The 23,908-nt window shown below is 39.5% G+C and overlaps 1 protein-coding gene and 1 long non-coding RNA gene across 20 annotated transcripts in view; one reads left to right on the plus strand and one right to left on the minus strand.

The window, feature by feature from the left end:
• MYZAP (myocardial zonula adherens protein) overlaps positions 1-23,908 on the plus strand; it is a 116,960-nt gene that overhangs the window by 91,384 nt on the left and 1,668 nt on the right. For 2 of the 3 annotated variants that reach the window (XM_073801063.1, XM_073801062.1), the window contains 2 exons: positions 7,372-7,472; positions 10,392-10,448. In XM_073801063.1, coding sequence (XP_073657164.1) covers positions 7,372-7,472; positions 10,392-10,448 — 158 coding nt within the window. The remainder of the gene's footprint in view (positions 1-7,371; positions 7,473-10,391; positions 10,449-23,908) is intronic. The other variant, XM_004323762.4, reaches the window with a different exon arrangement.
• LOC109552065 (uncharacterized) overlaps positions 1-23,908 on the minus strand; it is a 90,822-nt gene that overhangs the window by 41,958 nt on the left and 24,956 nt on the right. For 15 of the 17 annotated variants that reach the window (XR_012330150.1, XR_004525183.2, XR_012330151.1 and 12 more), the window contains exon 2: positions 18,411-18,482. This is a non-coding gene — a long non-coding RNA (uncharacterized lncRNA). Of the gene's footprint in view, positions 1-14,116; positions 14,272-18,410; positions 18,483-23,908 lie in introns of all 17 variants that reach the window. The other 2 variants (XR_012330143.1, XR_012330146.1) reach the window with 1 other exon arrangement.

Consider the following 23,908-nt stretch of genomic DNA (forward strand, 5'->3'; position numbering starts at 1 on the left):
CTGGAAGCAATCTCTTCCCCAGCACAGGCCAGGCGGCCAGCTGAGGCTGCTCTTTAGTCATAGTCGGCAAGACTCAGAGTGGAGTGTCCTTGCTTTCCTGTATCAAGGCCTGTCCTTTTTTTAAGTATTTCTGTCGTCCCTCTCTAATTTCCTCCTAGTGCCCATATTCAGGCTCTCATCATCTTTTTTTCTGTCTTGTCAACCTTGTATTAATTCATGTAAATAAAGCTGCATCTTTTTAAAGCGTGCGGTGACAAATGTGAACTAGACATACTGTGGTGATCATTTTGCAGTGTGTACAGATACCAAGTCGTTACGTTGTACAGCTGAAACTAATATAATGTCAATTAAACCTAAATTTTAAAAAGTATATAATTTAATGAATTTTGACAGTTGTATATACCTGTGAAACCACCACTGCAGTCAAGGTATAGAACATTTCCATCATTCCCCAAAGACCTCTCTCTGTTTCCCTTTTGCAGTCCATCTCTCCATTCACCCCCAGGCAACCAAGGATCTTTTTTGGACTTGCTTGCATTTTGTATAAATGGAATCATATAGTTGTGTGTTCTTTTGTGTCTAGCTAGCTTCTTTCACTCAGCATAAGGATTTGAGATATATCCATGTTATATGCATTCTTTTTTGTGGCAGAATATTTTTTATTGTATTAAGATTCCACAGTTTATTTCTCTGTTCTCCTGTTGGTACACATTTGGGTTGTTTCCAGTTTGGGGCGATTGTGAATAAAGCTGCTGTGAACATTACAAGTCATTATGTGGACATATGGTTTATTCCTGTTGGGTAAATTCCTAGTAATGGAATGGCTGGGATGTATGGTAGATATAGGTTTAACTTTTTTTTTTTTTGCGGTACGCGGGCCTCTCACTGCTGTGGCCTCTCCCGTTGCGGAGCACAGGCTCCAGACACGCAGGCTCAGCGGCCATGGATCACGGGCCCAGCTGCTCCGCGGCATGTGGGATCTTCCCAGACCGGGGCACGAACCCGTGTCCCCTGCATCGGCAGGCGGACTCTCAACCACTGCGCCACCAGGGAAGCCCTGTCAGTCTTTTTAATGTAGCCATTCTAGAGGGTGTGTGGTGGTATCTCATTGTGGTTTTTATTTGCATTTCCATGGTCACTAGCAATGCTGAGCGTGCTTTAAATGCTTACTGGCCATTTGTATATATTCTTTTTTGAAGTGTCTGTTCAAATCTTTGGCCCATTGTTTTACTGAGTTTTTACTTTTCTTATTTACTGAGTTGCTAAGAGTTCTTTATGTATTCTGGATACCAGTTCTTTGTCAGATATATGTACTGTGAATATTTTCTCCCATTTCATGACCTGCTTTTTCATTTTCTTTTCAATTTAGATCTAAGATCCATTTGGAGTTAATTTTTGTGTTTTGTGTGAAGTAAGGATTGATATTCTTTTTTTCACCATAGCTATCCAACTGTTTCCTTTTAATGTCTCCTTAATTTCTGATATTGATCATTTGTCCCCTTTCCCCCTTCTTTGATCAGTCTAGCTAGAGTGTTATCAATTTGTTGTTTTAAAAAAATTAAAATAGCTTTTGGCTTTGTTGATATTCTCTATTATCTGTTTTCTGTTTTATTGAGTTTTGCTCTGATATTTATATTCCCTGCCTTCTAATTATTTTGGTATTACTTTGCTCTTCTTTTTCTAGCTTCTTGAGGTAGACCTTAGGTCACTGATTTTAGTCCTTTCTTTTTAAATATAAGCCTTTAAAGCTCTAACTGTCCTTCTGAGCTCTGCTTCAGCTGCAACCTACAAGTTTTGATATGCTGTATTCAGCATATCAAAATGTTTTCTAATTTCCTTTGAGATTCTTCTTTGACTTACGGATTATTTAGAAGTGTGTTTAACTTCCAAATATTTGAGGTGTTCTTAAGTATCTTATTGATTTTGATTTCTAATTTGCCGTGGTCCTAGATGATGCTTTGTATGGTTTTCATTCTGTTAAATTTATTGAGAATTGTTTTATGGCTCAGCATATGGTTTCTCTTGGTTGAATATTGTAAAAAAAAAAAAAAAAAGAGAAAAAAGTCTTCTGCTCTTTTTTTGTGTTCTATAAATAATAAGATTTAGGTCGTTGATAATGTTTATTTATGATTTTACTGGGTTTTGTATAATTGTTCTATTGCTGAGAGAGGGGTATTAAAATCCCTTGCTATGGCTTTAGACTGTCTCTTTCTTTGTTTAATTTTGTTATTTTTTTACTTCATATATTCTGAAGCTTTGTTATTAGGTACATAATTTTTGATTGTTGTGTTTTGGAGATGAATTGATCTCATTATTATGAAATGGTGGTCACTACCTTTGTTCATACTCTTTGTCTTGAAGTCTATTTCATCTGGTATTAATATTACCCTTTCTGCTCTCTTATGTTTACTGTTTGTATGGTATATCTTTTTCCATCCACTTATTTTTAACTGATCTGTGTCTCTCTATTTAAGGTAAATATTCAATACATCTCCTATTGACAATACATAGTTAGGTCTTGTTTTTTTTTAATATATTCTGATATTCTGTCTTATATTGAAGTATACTGTCCATTGACAATTATTATTGATATGGCTCAATTTATTTAGGTCTGCCATTTTATTATTATTATTTGATTACTTTTTATTTTATTTCATTTTATTATTTTATTTTTGGCTGCGTTGGGTCTTTGTTGCTGTGCGATGGCTTCTCTTGTTGTGGAGCACGGGCTCTAGGCGCACGAGCTTCAGTAGTTGTGGCCCACGGGCTTAGTCGCTCTGCGGCATGTGGGATCTTCCCGGACCAGGGCTCGAACCCCTGTCCCCTGCATTGGCAGGTGGATTCTTAACCACTGTGTCACAAGGGAAGTCCCTATCATTTGTTTTCTATTTAGTCCCTCTGGTTTGTTTTCTTGGTCTTGTTCCCCTCTCTTGCATTCTTTTGGGTTATTCCAGTATTTTTTAGAATTCCATTTTAATTTATCTATTGGCATTTTCTGTGTCTTTAATATTTTAGTGATTGCTCTAGGTATTACAATATACTTCATTATGTGTTCACAGTTCACTTAGAGGTAATATTGTACCATTTCATGAAAAATGTAGAAGTCTTTTAATGATAAGGTCCATCTACCCCTTCCCCTGCTGTTAGTTATCTCATGTATTGTATCTTATATATACTATAAACCCACAGTACATTGTTACAGTTTTTAACAGTCATAGGTATTTTAGAGAAATTAACAGAAAATAATCATCTTTTATGTTTACTCATATAGTATTTATTTCTGATGTTCTTTACTCGTTTCTGAAAATCTGAGTTTCTTTCTAGTATCTCTCTTCAGCCCGAAGAACTTTTATTTAGCATTTTGTATAGAGCAGGCCAGCTGGGGACAAATTCACTTAGTTTTTCTTATTTTAAAGTAAGGCCTCTAGTTCACCTTCATTACTAAAATATATAGAGTTCTAGTTTGACAGTTTCTTTCTTTTAGTACTCACTCCCTTTTGGCTTTTGTAGTTTTTGATGAGCAACTTTTGGTAATTCAAATTATCGTTCCCCTATATGTAACAGGATGGCTTTCAAGGTTTTTCTTTGTGTTTTTCAGTAGTTTGACTCTGATTTGCCAAGGTATGCTTCTCTTTGAATTTATTCTGTCTGGGTTTGCTGAGATTCTTGAATTTATATACTTATGTCTTTCACCAAATATGGGAAAATTTCAGGCATTATTTCTTTTCTCCCCCCGCCCCCTCAAAAAGTATCTGGAGATGTAAGTGCTTTTCTTTCTTTCTTTTTTCCTAGCCATTATTTCTTTGAATATTTTTTTCTCAAGTTTCTCCCTTCTTTCCTTCTGTGATTCCAGCATCTCTATGTTAGGCTTTTAGAAATTGTCCCACAGTTCCATGAAGTTCCATTTATTATTTTCAACATTTTCTTTATCTTATTTTGATTGATTTCTATTAATGTGTCTCTGTGTCCTCAAGTTTACTACTGACTCCTTCCTTTGTGATATCCATTCTTTTCTTAAGTCAATCTAGTGACTTTTAAATTTCAGGCATTGTATTTTTCTGTTCTAAAGTTACCATTTGTTTTATATTTATATTTTCTATTTCTTTCTGGTTTTTTTTTTTTTTTTTTTTTTTTACTCCTTCATCAGTGATGTAAAGGAAAATAGGCTTGTGATTGTTTTAAAAGGTAAAGAGTCTGGTTAGACTCAATTGCACCCTGCCATAATGTAGTGGGTGATGGCTTAGATCTCAGTTCAGTTCTTTACGCCTTGGCTGCATACTTCTTTTACTTTGCCCCACACATACGTGATTCAGGGGTCTGCCAGAGACTCGAACTGAGTTTATATACAGAATTCAGAACTTCAGTCTTCTCTGACCCTTCCTTTTTGGCTTCCCCCTTACTCTTGGTAACCATGGTTATTCTTCTATCCTGTAGACTCCTACTGGTTTTCTTCTACCAGAAAGATGATTTTTCTATTGAATTTTTACTGTGTCTGTGCTGCCAGCACCATGACTGTACTGCCCTTGGGCAAAGCTGCAAACAAAAACAAATGAATCACAGAGAACCCATTCAGTGCTTGTCATTTGCTCCAAGCTTTACCTCCCCTCTAAAACTTGCCCATCCTTGTTGAGTCTTTAAAGACCTCAGCAGTTATCTTTTGTCCAAGGTTGATAGCTGTTCTTTGAAGGAGGATCTATTCATTATGAGCTTACTCCTATATACTTGAAGTGCAGCTCTCACTCTACCTGGAAAATTGCAATGACCTCCTTGATTGATCTTCCTTGCCTATAGTTTTATTTCCTTCCAGTATAATTTCCACTCAGAGCCCAAGTGTTTGAAATAAAATCTTGACCTTGGTCTTATAGGATTGTGTGTAGAGTCTTGGTAATGGCATACATAGTCCTTTATAACCAACTCCTGCCCTCCTGTATACTGCAGTCAGGTGCCTGTTCTCAATCTGGTATGTTTCCATAATTCTGGATTACTTACCCTTTTGTTTCCCTTACTCTCTTCCCCTTGCATAACTCCAGGAAATCTTCACAGACAATTCAGTCCTTTTCCCCATTTTGAGTTAGGCATCCCCTCTGAATCACCCCATAATATTCTCTAGGTCCCTCTGGCATGGGACTTGTGACTTTGTTCTGTGATTTTCTGCTTAGGTGTCTCTACCTGCAAAAGACTGAGCTCCTCAAAGGCTGCAAATCACGACCTATTTCTTTAACTGCCAATATCCTCCCCCTACCTGATTTTACATGCTACCTGATACATACTCAGGGTTTTATTGTTTTTTTGTTTTTAACTGATAGTATTACATTTCTAAGCGTATAAGTTTTTGTATCAGTGCTTCAGTGGATAGCTGATGCGTACACATAGAGTTCCTCTGGAATAGAACAAAGGAATTGGGGCTACCAGTACACTATTCACTGTATACCAGTTGGGGCACGCTTGCTAACCTTGTCTTTTATGCCCCCTAACTATAGGAACTCAGCCCAGCATTTTAAGAAATCCTCATGATTAAAGTCTACATTAAGAAAGGATAAAACAGTAGGATTGCTGAAGCTTGTTAATAGGCAGGCCTCTTCTGCCTTTCTCTTTCCATATGAATGGAAGAGTTCAAATATTTTCAGTGAAGCTGTGTGTGTGTGTCTGTGTGTGTGTGTGTAAATGGTGAGGAACCCCTGGCAGTTAGCCAGCACCATTCTCCCATACTGAGCACCAGGTGACAGATGCAGAGCCCACAGATCTGTCATGGCTTGTTAGCTGCTAGGGAACCTGGAATGCATTCTCTTCCTTTATACTGTTCCCCATTTATCGGAAGGGATTCCTAGACCTTTACATCCTGCAGAACATGAGTTTGTACCAGAGCTGCTGCTTTGCACCTTGGTATCAGACATTTAGAGCAGGAGCTCTTTCAAAACAAATGAGCTTCTGTTTCCAAAGAACTTCTCAACTTTCATGTGCTGTCTAGTGTCTTGGAATACAGTGCCTTAGCTTCAGCTCCAACTTAAAAAGAAAAGACAAATGCTTAATTTGTTTCTAGTTATGCAAATAAAATGCTCATTTTAAAAGCATATATACATTTATTCAATAATAAATTTATCTTGCATCTGCTACATACATGCTCTGATAATACAGCCAGAAAGATAGTTACGGTCACTGCCTCATGAAAATTTAGTCTAGTATTACAGAAAATATATAGAATAACTTAAAAAAAATCCAAAAATCTCTGAATTTTTTTAAATGTGTCTTTTTGGCCTTTGGATTTTAAGCACCAGCACTTCATCTATCTTTTTAAATTTAATTAATTAACTTATTTTTGGTTGCATTGGGTCTTTGTTGCTGCATGCGGGCTTTTCTCTAGTTGCGGCGAGTGGGGGCTACTCTCTGTTGTGGTGTGCGGGCTTCTCATTGTGGTGGCTTCTCTTGCTGTGGAGCACGGGCTCTAGGCGCGTGGGCTTCAGCAGTTGTGACATGCAGGCTCTAGAGCGCAGGCTCACTAGTTGTGGTGCACGGGCTTAGCTGCTCTGTGGCATGTGGGACCTTCCCGGACCAGGGCTCGAACCCGTGTCGCCTGCATTGGCAGGCAGATTCTTAACCACTGTGCCACGAGGGAAGTCCAACACTTCATCTATTTTCATTTCAAAACCCTCAACACTCTTGCTCCCTTGTCCTTCATTTCCCCACGGGGCAAATTTCCAATTCCTGAGCATCTAATCATCAACCTATGTAATGTTTGGCTCTGGCCTGAAAAGAAACTATTTAGAATGCTAATTTTAATCCCAAGGAACTTGTTCTACTTTATATGTTTGAGATTCTGAATTCTCCACACCTATGAAATACTAATTATTAAGTTACAGAGGTATTTCCCAGTAAATTAATAGACTTACTCATTTTATAGTTTAATGAGGGAGTATTAAAACATGAGCTGTACCTTATTTATAATTGCAGAAAAAGTGATAAACATGTAAGTGCCATCAATAAGAGATTAGTTAAATAAATAATGTAGATCCATACAATGGAATGCTATGAACCCGTTAAAATAATTTGTTAACATAAAAAGAAAACTAATAAACATGGAAAGAGTCACAACAAATTGTTGAGTGGGGAAAAGCAGCAAATAATGGTATAGAGTAGGATATTTTGTTTCCATTTAGGTAAAATTGGATACATATGTATGTCTATGCACTCTATCTGTAAGGATTCAATCAATGTATTTCTTCAATTCCTACTGTGTAAGAGGCGCTTAATAAATACATTGTGATAGATGTCTGTGTCTAGGGGGAAATCCAGATAATACATATAAATTGTATCATACGTATTTGTGGGGGAACGTAATTGCTTTACTGAAAGTACTTTTTTCCTCATCTCTAGAATAATGAACTACAAAGCAGGTTGGACTATTTAATAGAAACCCAGCCCAAGACTGAAGTGGAAACCAGAGAGGTTGGAGTGGGCTGTGATCTTCTACCCAGGTATTTAAGAATTTCCTGGTTTTCCAACTCAAATTCCCCTTTGACTTAAGAAAATACTTTCCTGGGCTGTTATTCCCAGAATTGCACTCTCTCTAAAGTACTTCTGCAAAGAAAAGTCGTGGCTGCTGAGGGTCTGACTGGCTTCTGCAGAGTGGGGAGATTGTGCAGGGCACAAGGGGTGGAGAAGGAGAGACCTGCGGAAGCCACTTCAGAGAGAGATGGGCCCTATCAGCGAATGCATGCATCTGGTCCTTCATTTATTCATTCATTTGCTCATTCAACAAATATCTGTTGAGTACCTTCCCTGTGCCAGACAGTGATGATAGAGAGAGGAATGAGATTGGGTTCCTGCCCCAGAGTGCAGTCTGCAAGAGAAGTCAGACATGCAGGCAGAGATTTTCAATGATGTGCTTTAGTAACAGAGGAGGGAGGCTCTAAACCTTCAACAAGATCTGTCTGTTCCCCAGTACTGTAACAGAGTGTTGTCAAGCATTGGACCAGATTCAGAAATACATGATCCGCTTCAGTCATGAGCAGATAAACAGTAACTATAACCTGGTTTGTTCAGTTGCATTTCTGAGCTAGAGGACAGAGCCATGTGTTATTAAGCTGCTCACAAGCCCAGTACCTGGGTCTCTCCATAGTCAGATCAGCGAGACCCAGTAACCAACCCACTGTCTCTAGGTGCTCAAAACTGTGCTTGGCCCAAACAGGACAGAAAACAAGTTTATAACAAGGCCACTGATGGTACATAGCTTGTGACTGAGGTAACCAAAGTCACAAAGGGCCTCATACGCTGTGAGGGAAGGTGTATTTTTATGTGACTAGGGGCATTTGTGTGTGTGTCATGTTAGACATTAGTAGGTCAGAAAAATGTAGGCTCCGGGCCTTGAATGGTTACATGGGTGGGAAACAGGGATGAGCTGATCGCCAGACTGGGCTGTAGAAGACCTGGTTCTCATCCTTGAGGTTAGTAGTCGCAGGATGTGTTCAGGCTGGTCTCTCTTTGCTGAGGCCTCTGTTTCCCAATCTGTTAAGTCAGTTGACTAGGTGACTTCTCAGCTCTAACCAGCTCTAACATTGAGGAACAATGTCTCATCTCCTTCCCTATTTTATTCATTACTGATGTCTTTTTTGTTCATTAAAGTGAGCCACTTGCCATTCTCAAAGTATTTACCAAAAGCAGGATTAAGCTTTTTTTTTTTTTTGACATTATTCTCATTTATGGTGCTTGCTTTTTGGTAAAAACAAGGCTATTTTATCATTCTGATGTCATTAACAGAAAATGTTTATTTAAAAAAAGAAGGAAAAAGAATGTGTAAATAGACTCCAGGTCTCATCAATGCAGGGGACAAAGTAATTGATAAAAATAGGACCCAAAAGAATGACTGATCATGTCCAGGCACAACTTTTAAAATATAAATAGTTTGGCTATTTTCCTCCTTTTTTATTCTTCAAGAACCAAGTGGTTTAGTTCCCTCTAATTGCCCACATAATAAATCTTATTTGGTTAAGACGGGTACAAAACTACGTCTGAAACCAATAAATTGTTTGTATTCTAATTCCCACATTTTGGCTTAAAGCAAGGTTTTCAATTTGTATGCCGAGGGATAGCCTGAAGCAAACTTTTATGGCTAAGTTATGAAACCACAAAGTGGTTTTCATAATGGAAGTGCTGACAGACCCTTAACTTATGGCCACGCTGAACTTGGAAGCCACTTTAGTATCTAAAAGCAGCTTTTCCATAAATGTAACATTTGGTTTCCCCCAGGATCCATCTTAGCACTTTAACTACCTGGGTCAATCAGCAGAGGAAATGAAAACTACGTATCCACATTTCCGAAAAGGCAAAGTAATATTTCATTCGTTTCCTCACAAATATTTATGAAGTGCCTACTATGTGACAGACGCTGTGCACGTCTGGGTGGTGAGGAGCACAGCATCTTGAGAGGTGATTCAGGCAGTGGTTTTCCACCTGTGCTTTTTGGAACTGCGTGCTCTGTGCTAGGGCTCCGGGAGGGGCCTCCAGGGCTGAGGAGGTGAGCAAGGACCTGGCCTGTGGGGGACCTTCCCCCCTCAAAAAAACAACCTGACAAACTCAGCTTTTAGTGTGTTTTATATGTTAGATTCCAAGTAAGATTTTGCTTGAATAAAAGAGCTCTGTGGTCAAAATCAAATTAGAAGCCCCTGACCTAGTTTTATCTCCCTGTTTTAGAGACACCAAAATTGAGGCCCAGAGAGAGAAAGGGATTCACTAGAAGCCACACAGCCAGGATTTGAACCATACCTTTGGAGTCCTGGTATGGTACATCTGTAGTTTTAAAATACTCAATAGAGAGCTGCTAAATTGTGTCACGTCTGTTCTAATACAATTCCTGGTCCTCACCTGGACTTCAGACTTGCATCTAACTAATAAGAAGATTCCACGGTGTTTTCCAGAATATTTTAAAAACAGGCTCCAGAAAAGTAATGAATTTAAGCCCCAGTTATGCAGATGAGTTTTGTTCTTACTCCCCTGTTCTCCTGCAGAGAACTTGGCAGTGCAGTCCAGTTGGGAAGGCTCAGGCTGTGGGTTCCCTGCCCAGTCAGCTGCTGGGCAAGTTACTCAGTCTCTCTTAAACCTCTGTGATTTCATCCTTAAAATGGGAATGAAGATGACAATATCAAATCTTATAGGGTTGTGAAGAGGATTAAATGAAAACACGTATATAAAGCATTTAGCATGGTAACTGGACCAAAGTTAGGAACTTAATAAATAATAGCTAGTATCCCTATTATCCAAATCAAAACTCTGATTTTACATGTAAGACACTGGATCAAGTATTTTTTAAAAATTTTATTGGAATATAGTTGATTTACAATGTTGTGTTAATTTCAGGTGTACAGCAGTTATATATACATATATTCATTCTTTTTCAGATTCTCTTCTCATACAGGTTATCACATAATATGGAGTAGAGTACCCTGTGCTATATAGTAGGTCCTTGTTGGTTATCTGTCTTACATGTAGTAGCGTGTGTATGTTCATCCCAAGATCCTGATTTATCCCTTCTGCCCACATTTCCCTTTTGGTAACCATAAGTTTTTAATATCTGTAAGTCTGTTTCTGTTTTGTAAATAAGTTCATCTGTATCATTTTTAAAAATTAGATTCCACATGAGTGATATCATATATTTGTCTTTCTCTGACTTCACTTAGTATGAAAATCTCTAGGTCCATCCATGTTGCTGCAAATGGCATAGGTTCATTCTTTTTTATGGCTGAGTAATATTCCATTGTATATATGTACCACACCTTCTTTATCCATTCCTCTGTTGATGAACATTTAGGTTGCTTCCATGTCTTGGCTGTTGTAAATAGTGCTGCAATGAACACTGGGGTGCACATATCTTTTTGAATTATGGTTTTCTCCAGATATATGCCCAGGAGTGGGATTGCTGGGTCATATGGTAGTCCTATTTTTAGTTTTGTAAGGAATGTCCATACTGTTTTCTATAGTGGTTGTACCAATTTACATTCCCACCAACACAGTGTAGGAGGATTTCCTTTCCTCCACACTCTCTTCAGCATTTATTGTTCGTACACTTTGATGATGGCCATTCTGACTGGTGTGAAATGTCACTGTAGTTTTGATTTGCATTTCTCTGACAATTAGTGATCACATGAGTGATCTTTTCATGTGCTTTTTGGCCATCTGTATGTCTTCTTTGGAGAAATGTCTGTTTAGGTCTTCTCGTTTTTTGATTGGGTTGTTTTTTTTGACATAGAGTTGCATGAGCCGTTTGTATATTTTGGAGATTAATCCCTTGTCGGTTGCTTTGTTTGCAAATATTTTCTCCCATTCTGTGGGTTGTCTTTTCATTTTGTTCATGGTTTCCTTTGCTGTGCAGAAGCTTTTAAGTTTAATTTGGTCTCATTTGTTTATTTTTTTAAATTTTCATTACTCTAGGAGGTAGATCCAAAAAGATATTGCTGTGATTTACGATTTATGTCAAAGAGTGTTCTGCCTGTGTTTTCCTCTAAGAGTTTTATAGTGTCCAGCCTTACATTTAGGTCTTTGATCCATTTTGGGTTTATTTTTGTGTATGGTGTTAGAGAATGTTCTAATTTCATTCTTTTACATGTAGCTGCCCAGTTTTCCCAGCACCACTTACTGAAGAGGCTGTCTTTTTCTCCACTATACATTCTTGCTTCCTTTTCATAGGTTAGTTGACCATAGGTGTGTGGGTTTATTTCTAGGCTTTCTATCCTGTTCCAGACACTGTATCAAATATAAGTAAATTTGAGTGTGCTATGACATTAACTTATTTATTCTGGTGGCTGTTAAGTGATTTCATTAAATGGATTGATAGCTTAATCAAGTGGATAGTGCTTCAGTATGTATGGAGCTCTTCAATTAAACTATTAGTGGTTTGGAACCCTCTGGACACTCTGGAAGCCCCAGTGATTGATGAGGTCTCTGTCAGCTGTGACATCAGAGGCATCCCAGTGTGTTCCAGGCACTGGGCACAAAGCCCAGTACTCCTGTAAAGCAGTATGGCACCTACGACCCATTTCTCCATATACCTGCAAGTCTTACATGGTATGCTACTGCTAATAGCATTTGACTTACAATTAGAGCTGCTCTATTTTTATGTGCTGCTGAAAAACTTTGAAATCAGCCTTTTCTTATAGAGCCATTAAGCCCCTTGTATTACCCTGTCCCCTTCCCTAACCACTTTCCCTGTCCCTGCCAGCACTGTGCACTCCTGTGGACAAGAACCCTAGGTTCCCATCCCCACTCTAGCATTTTCCTGATGCTCAATAAACATTCACTGGCAGAATGAATGACAGGTCCACACCAAGTGAGAAAGGACTTTAAAGAGGCAAGTCTTGCTTACGTTTTGCTTCTTAGTGTTTATGCTCTCTCTCCTCACTAGAAGGTAAGCTCCATGAGGGCAGGGATTTACATCTATGTCACTAACTGCAGTCTTCCTGGGACTGACTTAAGAGCAGGGCCTCACACCAGGCAGGCCCTCAATCAATATTTGTTGAATGGAGCTATCTCACTGTAGCATTTGATGGTTCTTCCTAAGCAGAAGAATATCTGCTTCCTGTGGGACTCTCCTCTCCTGGTTCCTTCCCTACTTCCCTGGTCTGTCCTCCATCTTCTTGGATGGCTCCTCTTTCTGCTCCCAGATCCCCACCTTCGGTGCTCCTAAGGGTTCTATCTTGGCAGCACTTGTTCCTGCAAAGATGGCATCCAGTCTCATGGAGTTACCTCTTTCTTCCCTGTGGCTGCGCTGTCAGGTAGTTCAGACCTCTCTCTTGCATACAGACCTCTCTCTTGCATACAAGTCCTCATTCCTGGCCGCCTGCTGGGCCCCACTTGATCTTCATACCCACCCTATCTATAGCTGAATACATCGTTTTTTCCCATCAAAGTCAGATCCTCTAGTTGTGGTTAAGAGCGGTGGCTTGGAAATTAGACCTGGGTCTGGGTCCTGGATCTGCCTCTTGCTATATCTATAGCTTTGGACAAATCTCTAACCCCTTTGAATCTATTTCCTTACCAAGAATGGAAGATAGATTTTGACAGTAATTCCTCCTTAAACTTGCTGAGATGATTAAGATACAGGCATAAATTGCCCAGTGTAGTGACCACGTTTGCATATTTCTGTTGATGCCGCCACCACTGCTCCTGTTGCCTAAGCTCAGTATTCTGCAGTCACCTTTGAGCCATGAGTTGCTTTGTCCTGGAATCACTCACTCGTACGGGGCTGGCTTTTTCCTTCGTGACTTGCTTCACACCTCTCCACTCCCACTGCACCAGCCTCCTGGAGACCAGTGTTCTAAGCTACTCAGTCCCATCCCTGCCTCCAGTTTCTTCTCAAATTCTCCCCCTCCTTCATCTCATCTTTGTGTTGCATAGACTTCTGGAAAGCAAGGAGAGAGGGAAGAGGTGCGAAGGCACTCAACCATGATTTCAGGGGCTTTTAAACACCTATTTAAAAGAGAAACTCGAGTTTGATTTGGAAAGTTCAATATATATTAATCAAAGCCATTGAGAGCAATTTTAGGTCAGCTAGCCTTCATTTAAAGAGAAAAGTGGAAAACAAAATATTGAACACCAAAAAAAAGAGATTTCTTTCTCTCGCTCCTTAGTGAAACTCAGTTTCCAGCGAACTCATAAATTATGTCTTAAGTGCCCAGTGCATAGTAAGGGCTTTAAAATGCCTACGTTTTCATATTTCTGTTGTAAAACCCAAAACACAAAGTAGCTTTCTGTCAAAGCTTTATTTGCTGCCTCTGCTATTGTTTCCCCCAAGGGAACTGCCCCTTTATGGATTAATAAAAGGTTAACAAACAATAGCCTTAATGTGGCTAGGAAATGGCTGAATTTTCATTCTGGGGTTGAAATTATTTGTGTTCTTAAAAACCCATTGTTTCCTAGTGCTCAACTAAATAAAATACCTCACTTCTTTTTGAAAGGGAGGATATGAGAGCCTGTTTTTGAAACCAGAGGGTTCATCTTTATCAATATTTCTGAATTTTATGGGCTTTCAGGATAGTGTCACCAGAGACTATTTCTGTTCTGTGGCATCTGCACAGGAGTTGGCACAGATTGCCATCTGGCTCCTGCCCCTGGCACTCCACTAAATTACCTGGTCAGGCCACTGAAGAGCCCTGAATTGACAAATCTTGCGGATTCCTCTGTGCCAGGTGAAGGTGACACTGACTCCTTGAAATCCGTCGTCCTCTGGTTCCCTGTGTCATCCATCTGTGTAGTGATAGTTCTGTGCCTGGCCTGAGTGAGCTGCTGAGGTCATGAAGATAAGCAAGATATGGTTTTCACGCTTCATGAAATTATAACTAGCAGAGAATGTATATAGACCAGTGGGTGCAATGAGATGCTTCCAGTAGTGTGTCACAAGCCTCTGTGACAGTCATTTTCAAGGGGAGGAAAGCATGGAAGAAATATTGAATCTCTTGGGGAGAGACATGTGAAGTTTAACATTCCCCCCAAGCTTCTAATACACCCTATTAAGAAGTTGTCTCCCAACCATAGTTGAAAATCACTTCAGGGTAATGGGAGGTATTACTGATGGGAAAGTTTAGCAAAAGTGAACCTTGTGTAAGCAGAAAATTGAGAAGTGCTGCTCAAGGAAACAGAGCACACAGAAAGGAATGATTGATAGTTTCTATCACTGCTGCAGGGAATTGGGGAGACTGTCACAGAGGAGGTGATGTTTGGTTTGAATCTTGGAATATAGGCAGGAATTCATCAGATCAACTTGATGAGGGAAGCATTCAAGGCAGAGGGGACAGGTGAGGATGGCAGAGCTGAGAAGCAGTGTGTAAATGAGAGCTGTGTTTCTTAGCAAGGCCAGGCAGGAGATATAACAGTAGAAGGTGGAGGCCTTTACACCCTGCAGAGGAGTTTAGACTCCATCCAGGAAGCAAGGGGGAGACTTTGGAAAGTTTTAAGAACAGTAATATGGACTTCCCTGGTGGCACAGTGGTTAAGAATCTGCCTGCCAATGCAGGAGACACAGGTTCGAGCCCTGGTCCAGGAAGATCCCACATGCCATGGAGCAGCTAAACCTGTGCGCCACAACTACTGCGCCTGTGCTCTAGAGCCCATGAGCCACAACTACTGAAGCCCACGTGCCTAGAGCCCATGCTCCACAAGAGAAGCCACCGCAATGAGAAGCCCACGCACCGCAACGAAGAGTAGCCCCCGCTCACCACAGCTAGAGAAGGCCTGCGTGTAGCAACGAAGACCAACGCAGCCAAAAATAATAAATTTGTTAAAAGAAAAGAGAACAGTAATATGCTCCGATTGTCCTTTTAGGAAAACATCTGTGACTGCAAAATGGATATGGGCTAAACCTGCAAGTAATGTAAATCATTTCTGCCCATTATAGTCAAGTGGCCTACCAAACTGTAAGGGAGGCTAGGAAAGGTAGTTATGTGTCTAGGCAGAAAAAGAAATGGGATATTTTCTCCATCTTAGTCACCAAATCCCATTAATTCTGCCTCCCAAATATCATCTCAACCTTTCCGTGCTTCTTCATCTACAGTGCTACTTTCAGAGTTTGAGTTCTCATGGTCTCTCTCACCTCCTAAATAGCAAAACTCTCCTAATTCACCTCCTGCCTCCAGACTAACGCCTCTGCAATCAACCAACCCTCAGCGGTGCCAAGGGATCTTGCTAGAATAAAAATAGGAACATATCCTGCCCCTCCTTAAAAACCTTTAGTGGCTCGCTGTCCCCTTCTGAACCCCTTAGCAGGGCACACAGGGCCCTGCTTCCCCACCCCGACCTCATCTTCTGCCACTTCATCATGAACTCTTTGCTTCAGTCCTGCCAAGCGTGTCTCCTTTCCACACCATGGCCTCTGTGTTCACCCTTCTTTGCCTTTGCCCGTACTGTCCATCTGCCTGGAATTCCCATCTCCTCCTCACCCACCTGAGGAATGCCTAGGCATCCTTCAGGAGTCACCTTCCCTGGGCCAATTTCCTCCCAGTGAAGCTAACTTGTTCTGCTATCACTTTGCCCATATGTTCGCTCTTGTATTGCTCAGGGTCCTGGCAGAAAGGGAAACAGAAGAGACTTTAAATGAAGGGACTGTAAAAATTTGAGGGCTGCTTTTAGGGAAATAAAAAATGGACACTGGCTTGCTCTGGAGCTATTTCCAGCCTGGGCCTGAAGAGGTGGGGAGAGAAAGCTGGTAGAAGAGATGAAGGGGTGAGCTGGAGCATGGCCTTTGCTAAAGGAATGTAGCCAACTACCAAGCTGCAGACTGATGAGAGGGAACAGATGTCCTGGCCTCCCTGTCCTCCATTCTCTCATCCCTTGATCTCCCAATTGGTCCAAACCAACCGGAAGGTAAAGGCTGAGGGAGCCCACTGATGCTGACCTTCAGGTAAGCTTCCCAGGGCACAGGGTGGGGTGGAGAAAGGGGGATGGATCTGAACAGGCAAATGCAGAGTATCCAGTATAGCTTTTTATGTCTTTATGTATTACCTAACACATTGCAACTATTTAAATACATATCTTTCCTGCCTAATTGTGAGTTCCTTGAATGCATTTTTTTTTTTATTTTTCTGAATCATGGATACCTAGTATAACCTTTAAAAGTTGCTAAAAATAATGGCTGGCTCCAGGTAGGGGGATCAATATGGTGGAGGAAACTCACCTTCTCCCACAAAAACACTATAAATACATCTACAAGTGGAACGAGTCACAAACATCTACTAAATAATGAAAGAAGACCTCAGACTTCTGAAAGGGCTAGAAAACCTCCACATAACCAGGTAGGACAAAAGGAAAAAGGAAAAGAAAGCACTGGGATGGGGCCTGCGTCCAGGAAGGCAGCTGTGAAGAAGGAAAGGTTCCCACACCTGTTCCTCACAGCAGGGGGACCAGCCTGGATGGGCAGGGGGAGCTTCAGAGCCTAGGAGGAGAGCACAGTAACAAGTTTGTGGGAGGCAAAAGAGAGAGTAACCTGCACAGAAGGTTGGCACTGCCACCCTGTGCTCCCCAGCCTGAGACACTCGTCGGTCAGTGTGGGCAGGGGCTGGGTGCTATAGCTCAGGCTCTGGAGGTCAGACCCAGGGAGAGGACCAGGGTTGGCTGTGTAGAAACAGCCTGAAGAGGCTGGACTGTGGCAACTGAGGGTGTATTCGGAAGAAGCCTGGGCCTGCCAGAGGCAAAGTGCCATTATTGGGGGACACATAGGGAGAGGGTGGGACCACCACAAGAGCTTCTTTCCCTGTCAGCACTCCCAGGCAACAGGACACTACCTATAGGAGCTCCAGGGGCAGGCCATAATGATCAAGGGACCAATCCAAGAGGAAGACGTAATTGTAAATATATATGCACCCAACACAGGAGCACCTCAATATATAAGGCAAGAATCTCAATATAGAAGGGAAATACAGCCATAAAAGGAGAAATCGACAGTACCACACTAATAGTAGGGGACTTTAACACCCAACTTTCATCAGTGGACAGATCATCCAGACAGAAAATCAATAAGGAAACACAAGCTTTAAATGCCACAACAGACTAGATAGACTTAATTGATATTTATAGGACATCCATCCAAAAGCAGCAGAATATACTCTTAAGTGCACATGGAACATTCTCTGGGACTGATCACATGCTGGGCCACAAAGCGAGCCTCAGTAAATTTAAGAAAATTGAAATCATATCAAGCATCTTTTCTGACCACAACACTATGAGATTAGAAATGAATTACAGGGAAAAAAAGGTAAAAACACAAACACATGAAGGCTAAACAATATGTTACTAAACAACCAATGGATCACTGAAGAAATAAAAAATACCTACAGACAAATTACAATGAAAACACGACTATCCAAAACCTATGGGATGCAGCAAAAGGAGTTCTAAGAGGGAAGTTTATAGCAACACAATCTTCTTAACTTAGGAAATAAGAAAATTCTCAAACAACCTAACCTTACACCTAAAGCAACTACAGAAAGAAGAAAACCCAAAGTTAGTAGAAGGAAAGAAATCATAAAGATCAGAGCAGAAATAAATAGAGATGAAGAAAACAATAGAAAAGATCAATGAAACTAAAAGCTGGTTCTTTGAAAAGATAAACAAAATTGATAAACCTTTAGCCAGAGTCATCAAGTAAAAAAGGGAGAGGGCTCAAATCAATAAAATTAGAAATGAAAAAGAAGACACCATGGAAAGGATACAAAGAGATCATAAGAGACATACAGAGGATCATAAGAGACTACTACAAACAGCTATACGTCAATAAAATGGACACCCTAGAAAAAATGGACAAGTTCTTAGAAACATACAACGTTCCAAAACTGAACCAAGAAGAAACAGAAAATACAGACCAGTCACAAGTACTGAAATTATGGCTTCACAGGTGAATTCCATCAAATATTTAGAGAAGAGCTAACACCTACCTTCTGAAACTCTTCCAAAAAACTGCAGAGGAAGGAACACTGCCAAGCTCATTCTATGAGGTCACCATCACCCTGAAACCAGACAAAAAAAGAAAATTATAGGGCAATTATCACTGATGAACATAAATGCAAAAATCAACAAAAATACTAGTAAGCCGAACCCAACAACACATTAAAAGGATCATACACCATGATCAGGTGGGGTTTATCCCAGTGATGCAAGGATTCCTCAATATCCGCAAATCAATCAGTGTGATACACATTAACAAAATGAAGAATAAAAACCATATGATCATTTCAATAGATGCAGAAAAAGCTTTTGACAAAATTCAACACCCATTTACGATAAAAACTTTCCAGAAACTGGGCATAGAGGGAACCTACCTCAACATAATAAAGGCCATATATGACAAACCCAGGGCTAACATCATTCTCAATGGTGCAAAGTTCCCTCTGAGATCAGGAACAAAGCAAGGATGTCCACTCTTGCCACTTTTATTCAGTATGGTTTTGGAAGTCCTAGCCATGGCAGTCAGAGAAGAAAAAGAAATAAAAGGAATCCAAGTTGGAAAAGAAGTAAAACTGTCACTGTCTGCAGATGACATGATACTATATATAGAAAATTGTGAAGATGCCACCAGAAAACTACTAGAGATCATCAATGAATTTGGTAAAGTTGCAGGATACAAAATTAATACACAGAAATCTCTTGCATTCCTATACACTAACAACAAAAGATCGGAAAGAGAAATTAACACATTATTGACCAGGGGATTTTTTTTTTTTTTTTTTTTTTTTTTTTTGCAGTACATGGGCCTCTCACTGTTGTGGCCTCTGCCGTTGCAGAGCACAGGCTCCGGATGCGCAAGCTCAGCGGCCATGGCTCATGGGCCTAGTCGCTCTGCAGCATGTGGGATCTTCCCAGACCGGGACACGAACCCATGTCCCCTGCATCGGCAGGCGGACTCTCAACCACTGCGCCACCAGGGAAGCCCGGATTTTTGTAGAAACTAACACCTGTGGCCGTAATATGCCTCCAGTCAAAAATGTGTTAAGGAAACAATCTCATTTACCATAGTATCGAAAAAGAAAAAAAAAATGAAATAAACCTGCCTGAGGAGAACAAAGACCTGTACTCTTAAAACTGTAAGATGCTGATGAAAGAAATAGAAGATGACACAAACACATAGAAAGAGATACCATGTTCTTGGATTGGAAGAATCAATATTATCAAAATGACTATACTACCCAAGGCAACCTACAGATTCAATGCAATCCCTATCAAATTTCCAATGGCATTTTTCACAGAGTTAGATCAAAATATTTTTAAATTTGTATGGAAATACAAAAGACTCCAAATAGCCAAAGCAATCCTGAGAAAGAAAAATGGAGCTGGAGGAATCAGGCTCCTTGACTTCAGACTATACTACAAAGCTACAGTAATCAAAACAGTATGGTACTGGTGCAAAGCAGAAATATAGATCAATGGAACAGGACAGAAAGCCCAGAAATAAACCCACGCACATACGGTCAACGTATGACAAAGCAGGCAAGAATATACAATGGATTCAATAAGTGGTGCTGGGAGAACTGGACAGCTACATGTGAAGGAATGAAATTAGATCATTCTTTAACACCATACACAAAAATAAACTCAAAATGGATCAAAGACTTAAATGTAAGGCCGGACACTATAAAACTCTTAGAGGAAAACATAGGCAACACTCTTTGAACATAAATCGCAGCAATAACTTTTTGGATCCACCTCCTAGGGAACATATATCTCAACATAATAAAAGCCATTTATGACAAACCCACAGCCAATATAATACTCAACGGTGAAAAGCAAAAAGCCTTCCTACTAAATTCAGGAACAAGAAAAGGATGCCCACTCTCACCACTTCTATTCAACATAGTATTGGAAGTCCTAGCCACAGCAATCAGACAAGGAAAAAAAAAAGGTATCCAAATTGGAAGAGGTGAAATTGTCACTGTTTGCAGATGACATGATACTATATATATAAAACCCTAAGGACTCCACACAAAAATCACTAGATCAAATAAATGAATTAAGCAAAGTAGCAAAATACAAGATTAACATCCAAAAATCAGTTGCATTTCTTTACACTAACAATGAAATATCAGAAAGGGAATGTAAAAAAAAATACCTTTTAAAATACCACCAAAAAAAATACTTCAGAGTAAACCTGACCAAGGAGGTGAAAGACTTACACGCTATCAACTACAAAACATTAATGAATTAAAAAGGATCCAAAGAAATGGAAAGATACCCCATACTCTTGGATTGGAAGAATTAATATTGTTAAAATGGCCATACTACCCAAAGCCATCTACAGATTTAATGCGATCCCTATCAAAATACCCATGACATTTTTCACAGAACTAGAACAATCAAAACTTTATATGGAACCATAAAAGACCCAGAATTGCCAAAGCAATCCTGAGGGAAAAAACAAAAGGAGGCATACCTCTCCCAGAGTTCAAACAATACTACAGAGCCACAGTAATCAAAACAATGTGGTATTGGTACAAAAACAGACATATGGATCAATGGACCAGAATAGAGAGCCCAGAAATAAACCTAGACACCTACAGGCAATTAATCTTCAACAAAGGAGACAAGAATATAAAATAGTAATAAGTCTCTTTAACATGTGGTGCTGGGAAAGTTGGACAGCTGCATGTAAGTCCGTGAAGTTAGAACACACCCTCACACCACGCAAAAAATAAACTCAAAATGGCTTAAAGACTTAAACATAAAACATGACACCATAAAACTTCTAGAACTTGACACCATAACACTTCTAAAACTTCTAGAATTTATTCTCTGACATAAATCATACCAATGTTTTCCTAGGTCAGTCTCCCAAGGCAACAGAAATAAAAATAAACAAACGGGACCATATCAAACTTACAAGCTTTTGCACAGCAAAGGAACCCATATAAAAATGAAAAGACAACCTACAGAATGGGAGAAAATATTTACAAATGATGCAATAGACAAGGGCTTAGTCTCCAAAATATACAAACTGCTTATACAACTCAACAACAAAAACACAAACAACCCAATCGAAAAATGGGCCAAAGACCTTAATAGACATTTCTCCAAAGAAGACGTATGGATGGCCAGTAGACACATGAAAAGATGCTCAACATCACTAATTATTAGAGAAATGCAAATCAAAACTACAATGAGGTACCAACTCACACCAGTCAGAATGGCAGTCATTAAAAAGTCTACAAATAAATGCTGGAGAGGATGTAGAGAAAAGGGAACCCTCCTACACTGCTGGTGGGAATGTAAGTTGGTACAGCCACTATGGAAAACAGTATGGAGATTCCTCAGAAAACTAAAAATAGAATTACCTTGTCATCTAGCAGTCCCACTCCTGGGAATGTACCCAAACAAAACTATAATTCAGAAAGATACATGCGCCCCTATGTTCACAGCAGCACTGTTGACAATAGCTAAAACATGGAAACAACCTAATGTCCACCAACAGATGAATGGATAAAGAAGATGTGGTACATATATACAATGGAGTACTACTCAGCCATAAAAAAGAACGAAATAATGCCATTTGCATCAACATGGATGCAACTAGAGATTATCATACTAAGTAAGTCAGAAAGGGAAAGACAAATACCATATAATATCACTGATATGTGGAATCTAAAATATGGCACAAATGAACCTATCTACAAAACAGAAACAGGCTCGCAGACACAGAGAACAGACTTGTGGTTGCCAAGGGGGAGGGCATTGGGGGAGGGAAGGACTGGGAGTTTGGGATTAACAGATGTAAACTATTATAGATAGGATGGATAAACAAGGTCCTAATGTATATAACACAGGGAACTATATCCAATCTCCTATGATAAACCATAATGGAAAAGAATATAAAAAAAGAATGCCTGTATGTGTATAACTGAGTCACTTTTGCTGAACAGCAGAGATTGGCATCATATTGTAAATCAACTATACTTAAATAAAAATATAAAATTAAAAAATAAAAACAAAAATAAACAAATGAGACCGAATTAAACTTAAAAGCTTCTGCACAGCAAAGGAAACCATAAATGAAACGAAAAGACAACCCACAAAATGGGAGAAAATATTTGCAAACAAAGTGACTGACAGGGATTAATTTCCAAAATATACAAACAGCTCATGCAGCTCTATGTGAAAAAACAACAACAACAAAAACCAAACAACCCAATCCAAAAATGGGCAGAAGACCTAAATAGACATTTCTCCGAAGGAGACATACAGATGGCCAAAAAGCACATGAAAAGATGCTCAACATCACTAATTATCAGAGATATGCAAATCAAAACTACAGTAAGGTATCACCTACCACCGGTCAGAATGGCCATCATCAAAAAGTCTACAAACAGTTAAGTGCTGGAGAGGGTGTGGAGAAAAGGGAACCCTCCTACACTGTTGGTGGGAATGTAAATTGGTACAACCACTATGGAGAACAGTATGGAGGTTCCTTAAAAAACTAAAAATAGAACTACCATATGATCCAGCAATCCCATTCCTTGGCATATATCTGGAGAAAGACACAATTAGAAAATATTCATGCACCCCAATGTTCATTACAGCACTATTTACAACAGCCTAGACATGGAAGCAACCTAAATGGCCATTGACAGAGGAATGGATAAAGAAGATGTGGTACATATATACAATGGAATATTACTCAGCCATAAAAAAGAATAAAATAATGCCATTTGCAGCAACATGGATGAACCTAGAGATTATCACACTAAGTGAAGTAAGTCAGACTGAGAAAAACAAATATCATATGGTATGACTCATGTGGAATCTATTTTTTGAAAATGATACAGATGAACTTATTTACAAAACAGAAACAGACTTACAGGTATTGAAAACTTATGGTTATCAAAGGGGAAATGTGGGCAGGAGGGATAAATCAGGAGTTTGGGATTAATATACATACGCTACTATATATAAGATAAATAACCAACAAGGACCTACTGTATAGCCCAGAGAACTGTACTCAATATTCTGTGATAACCTATATGAGAAAAGAATCTGAAAAAGAATGAATATATGTATATCTGAATCACTCTGCTGTACACCTGAAACTAACACAACATTGCAAATCAACTACACTCCAATAAAACTTTTTAAAGAAATTGCTAAAAATAATGGTCCCTCATATTTTTCTTTTTTAAATAAGTTTTACTGAGATGTAATCCACATAGCATAGAATTCATCCTTTTAGAATGTGCAATTCAATAGTTTTTAGTATATTTACAAAGTTGTGCAACCAGCATCACTTATCTAATTTTAGAAAATTTCCCTCACCCCAGAAAGAAACCCTGTACCCCTTAGCAGTCAAACTCCATCCCCTCCTTCTCCTAGGCCCTGGCAACCACTAATGTACTTTTTTTTTTTATTGGAGTATAATTGCTTACAATGGTGTGTTAGTTTCTGCTTTATAACA

The sequence above is a fragment of the Tursiops truncatus genome, chromosome 2, assembly GCF_011762595.2.
Source record: "Tursiops truncatus isolate mTurTru1 chromosome 2, mTurTru1.mat.Y, whole genome shotgun sequence".
NCBI lineage: Eukaryota > Metazoa > Chordata > Mammalia > Artiodactyla > Delphinidae > Tursiops > Tursiops truncatus.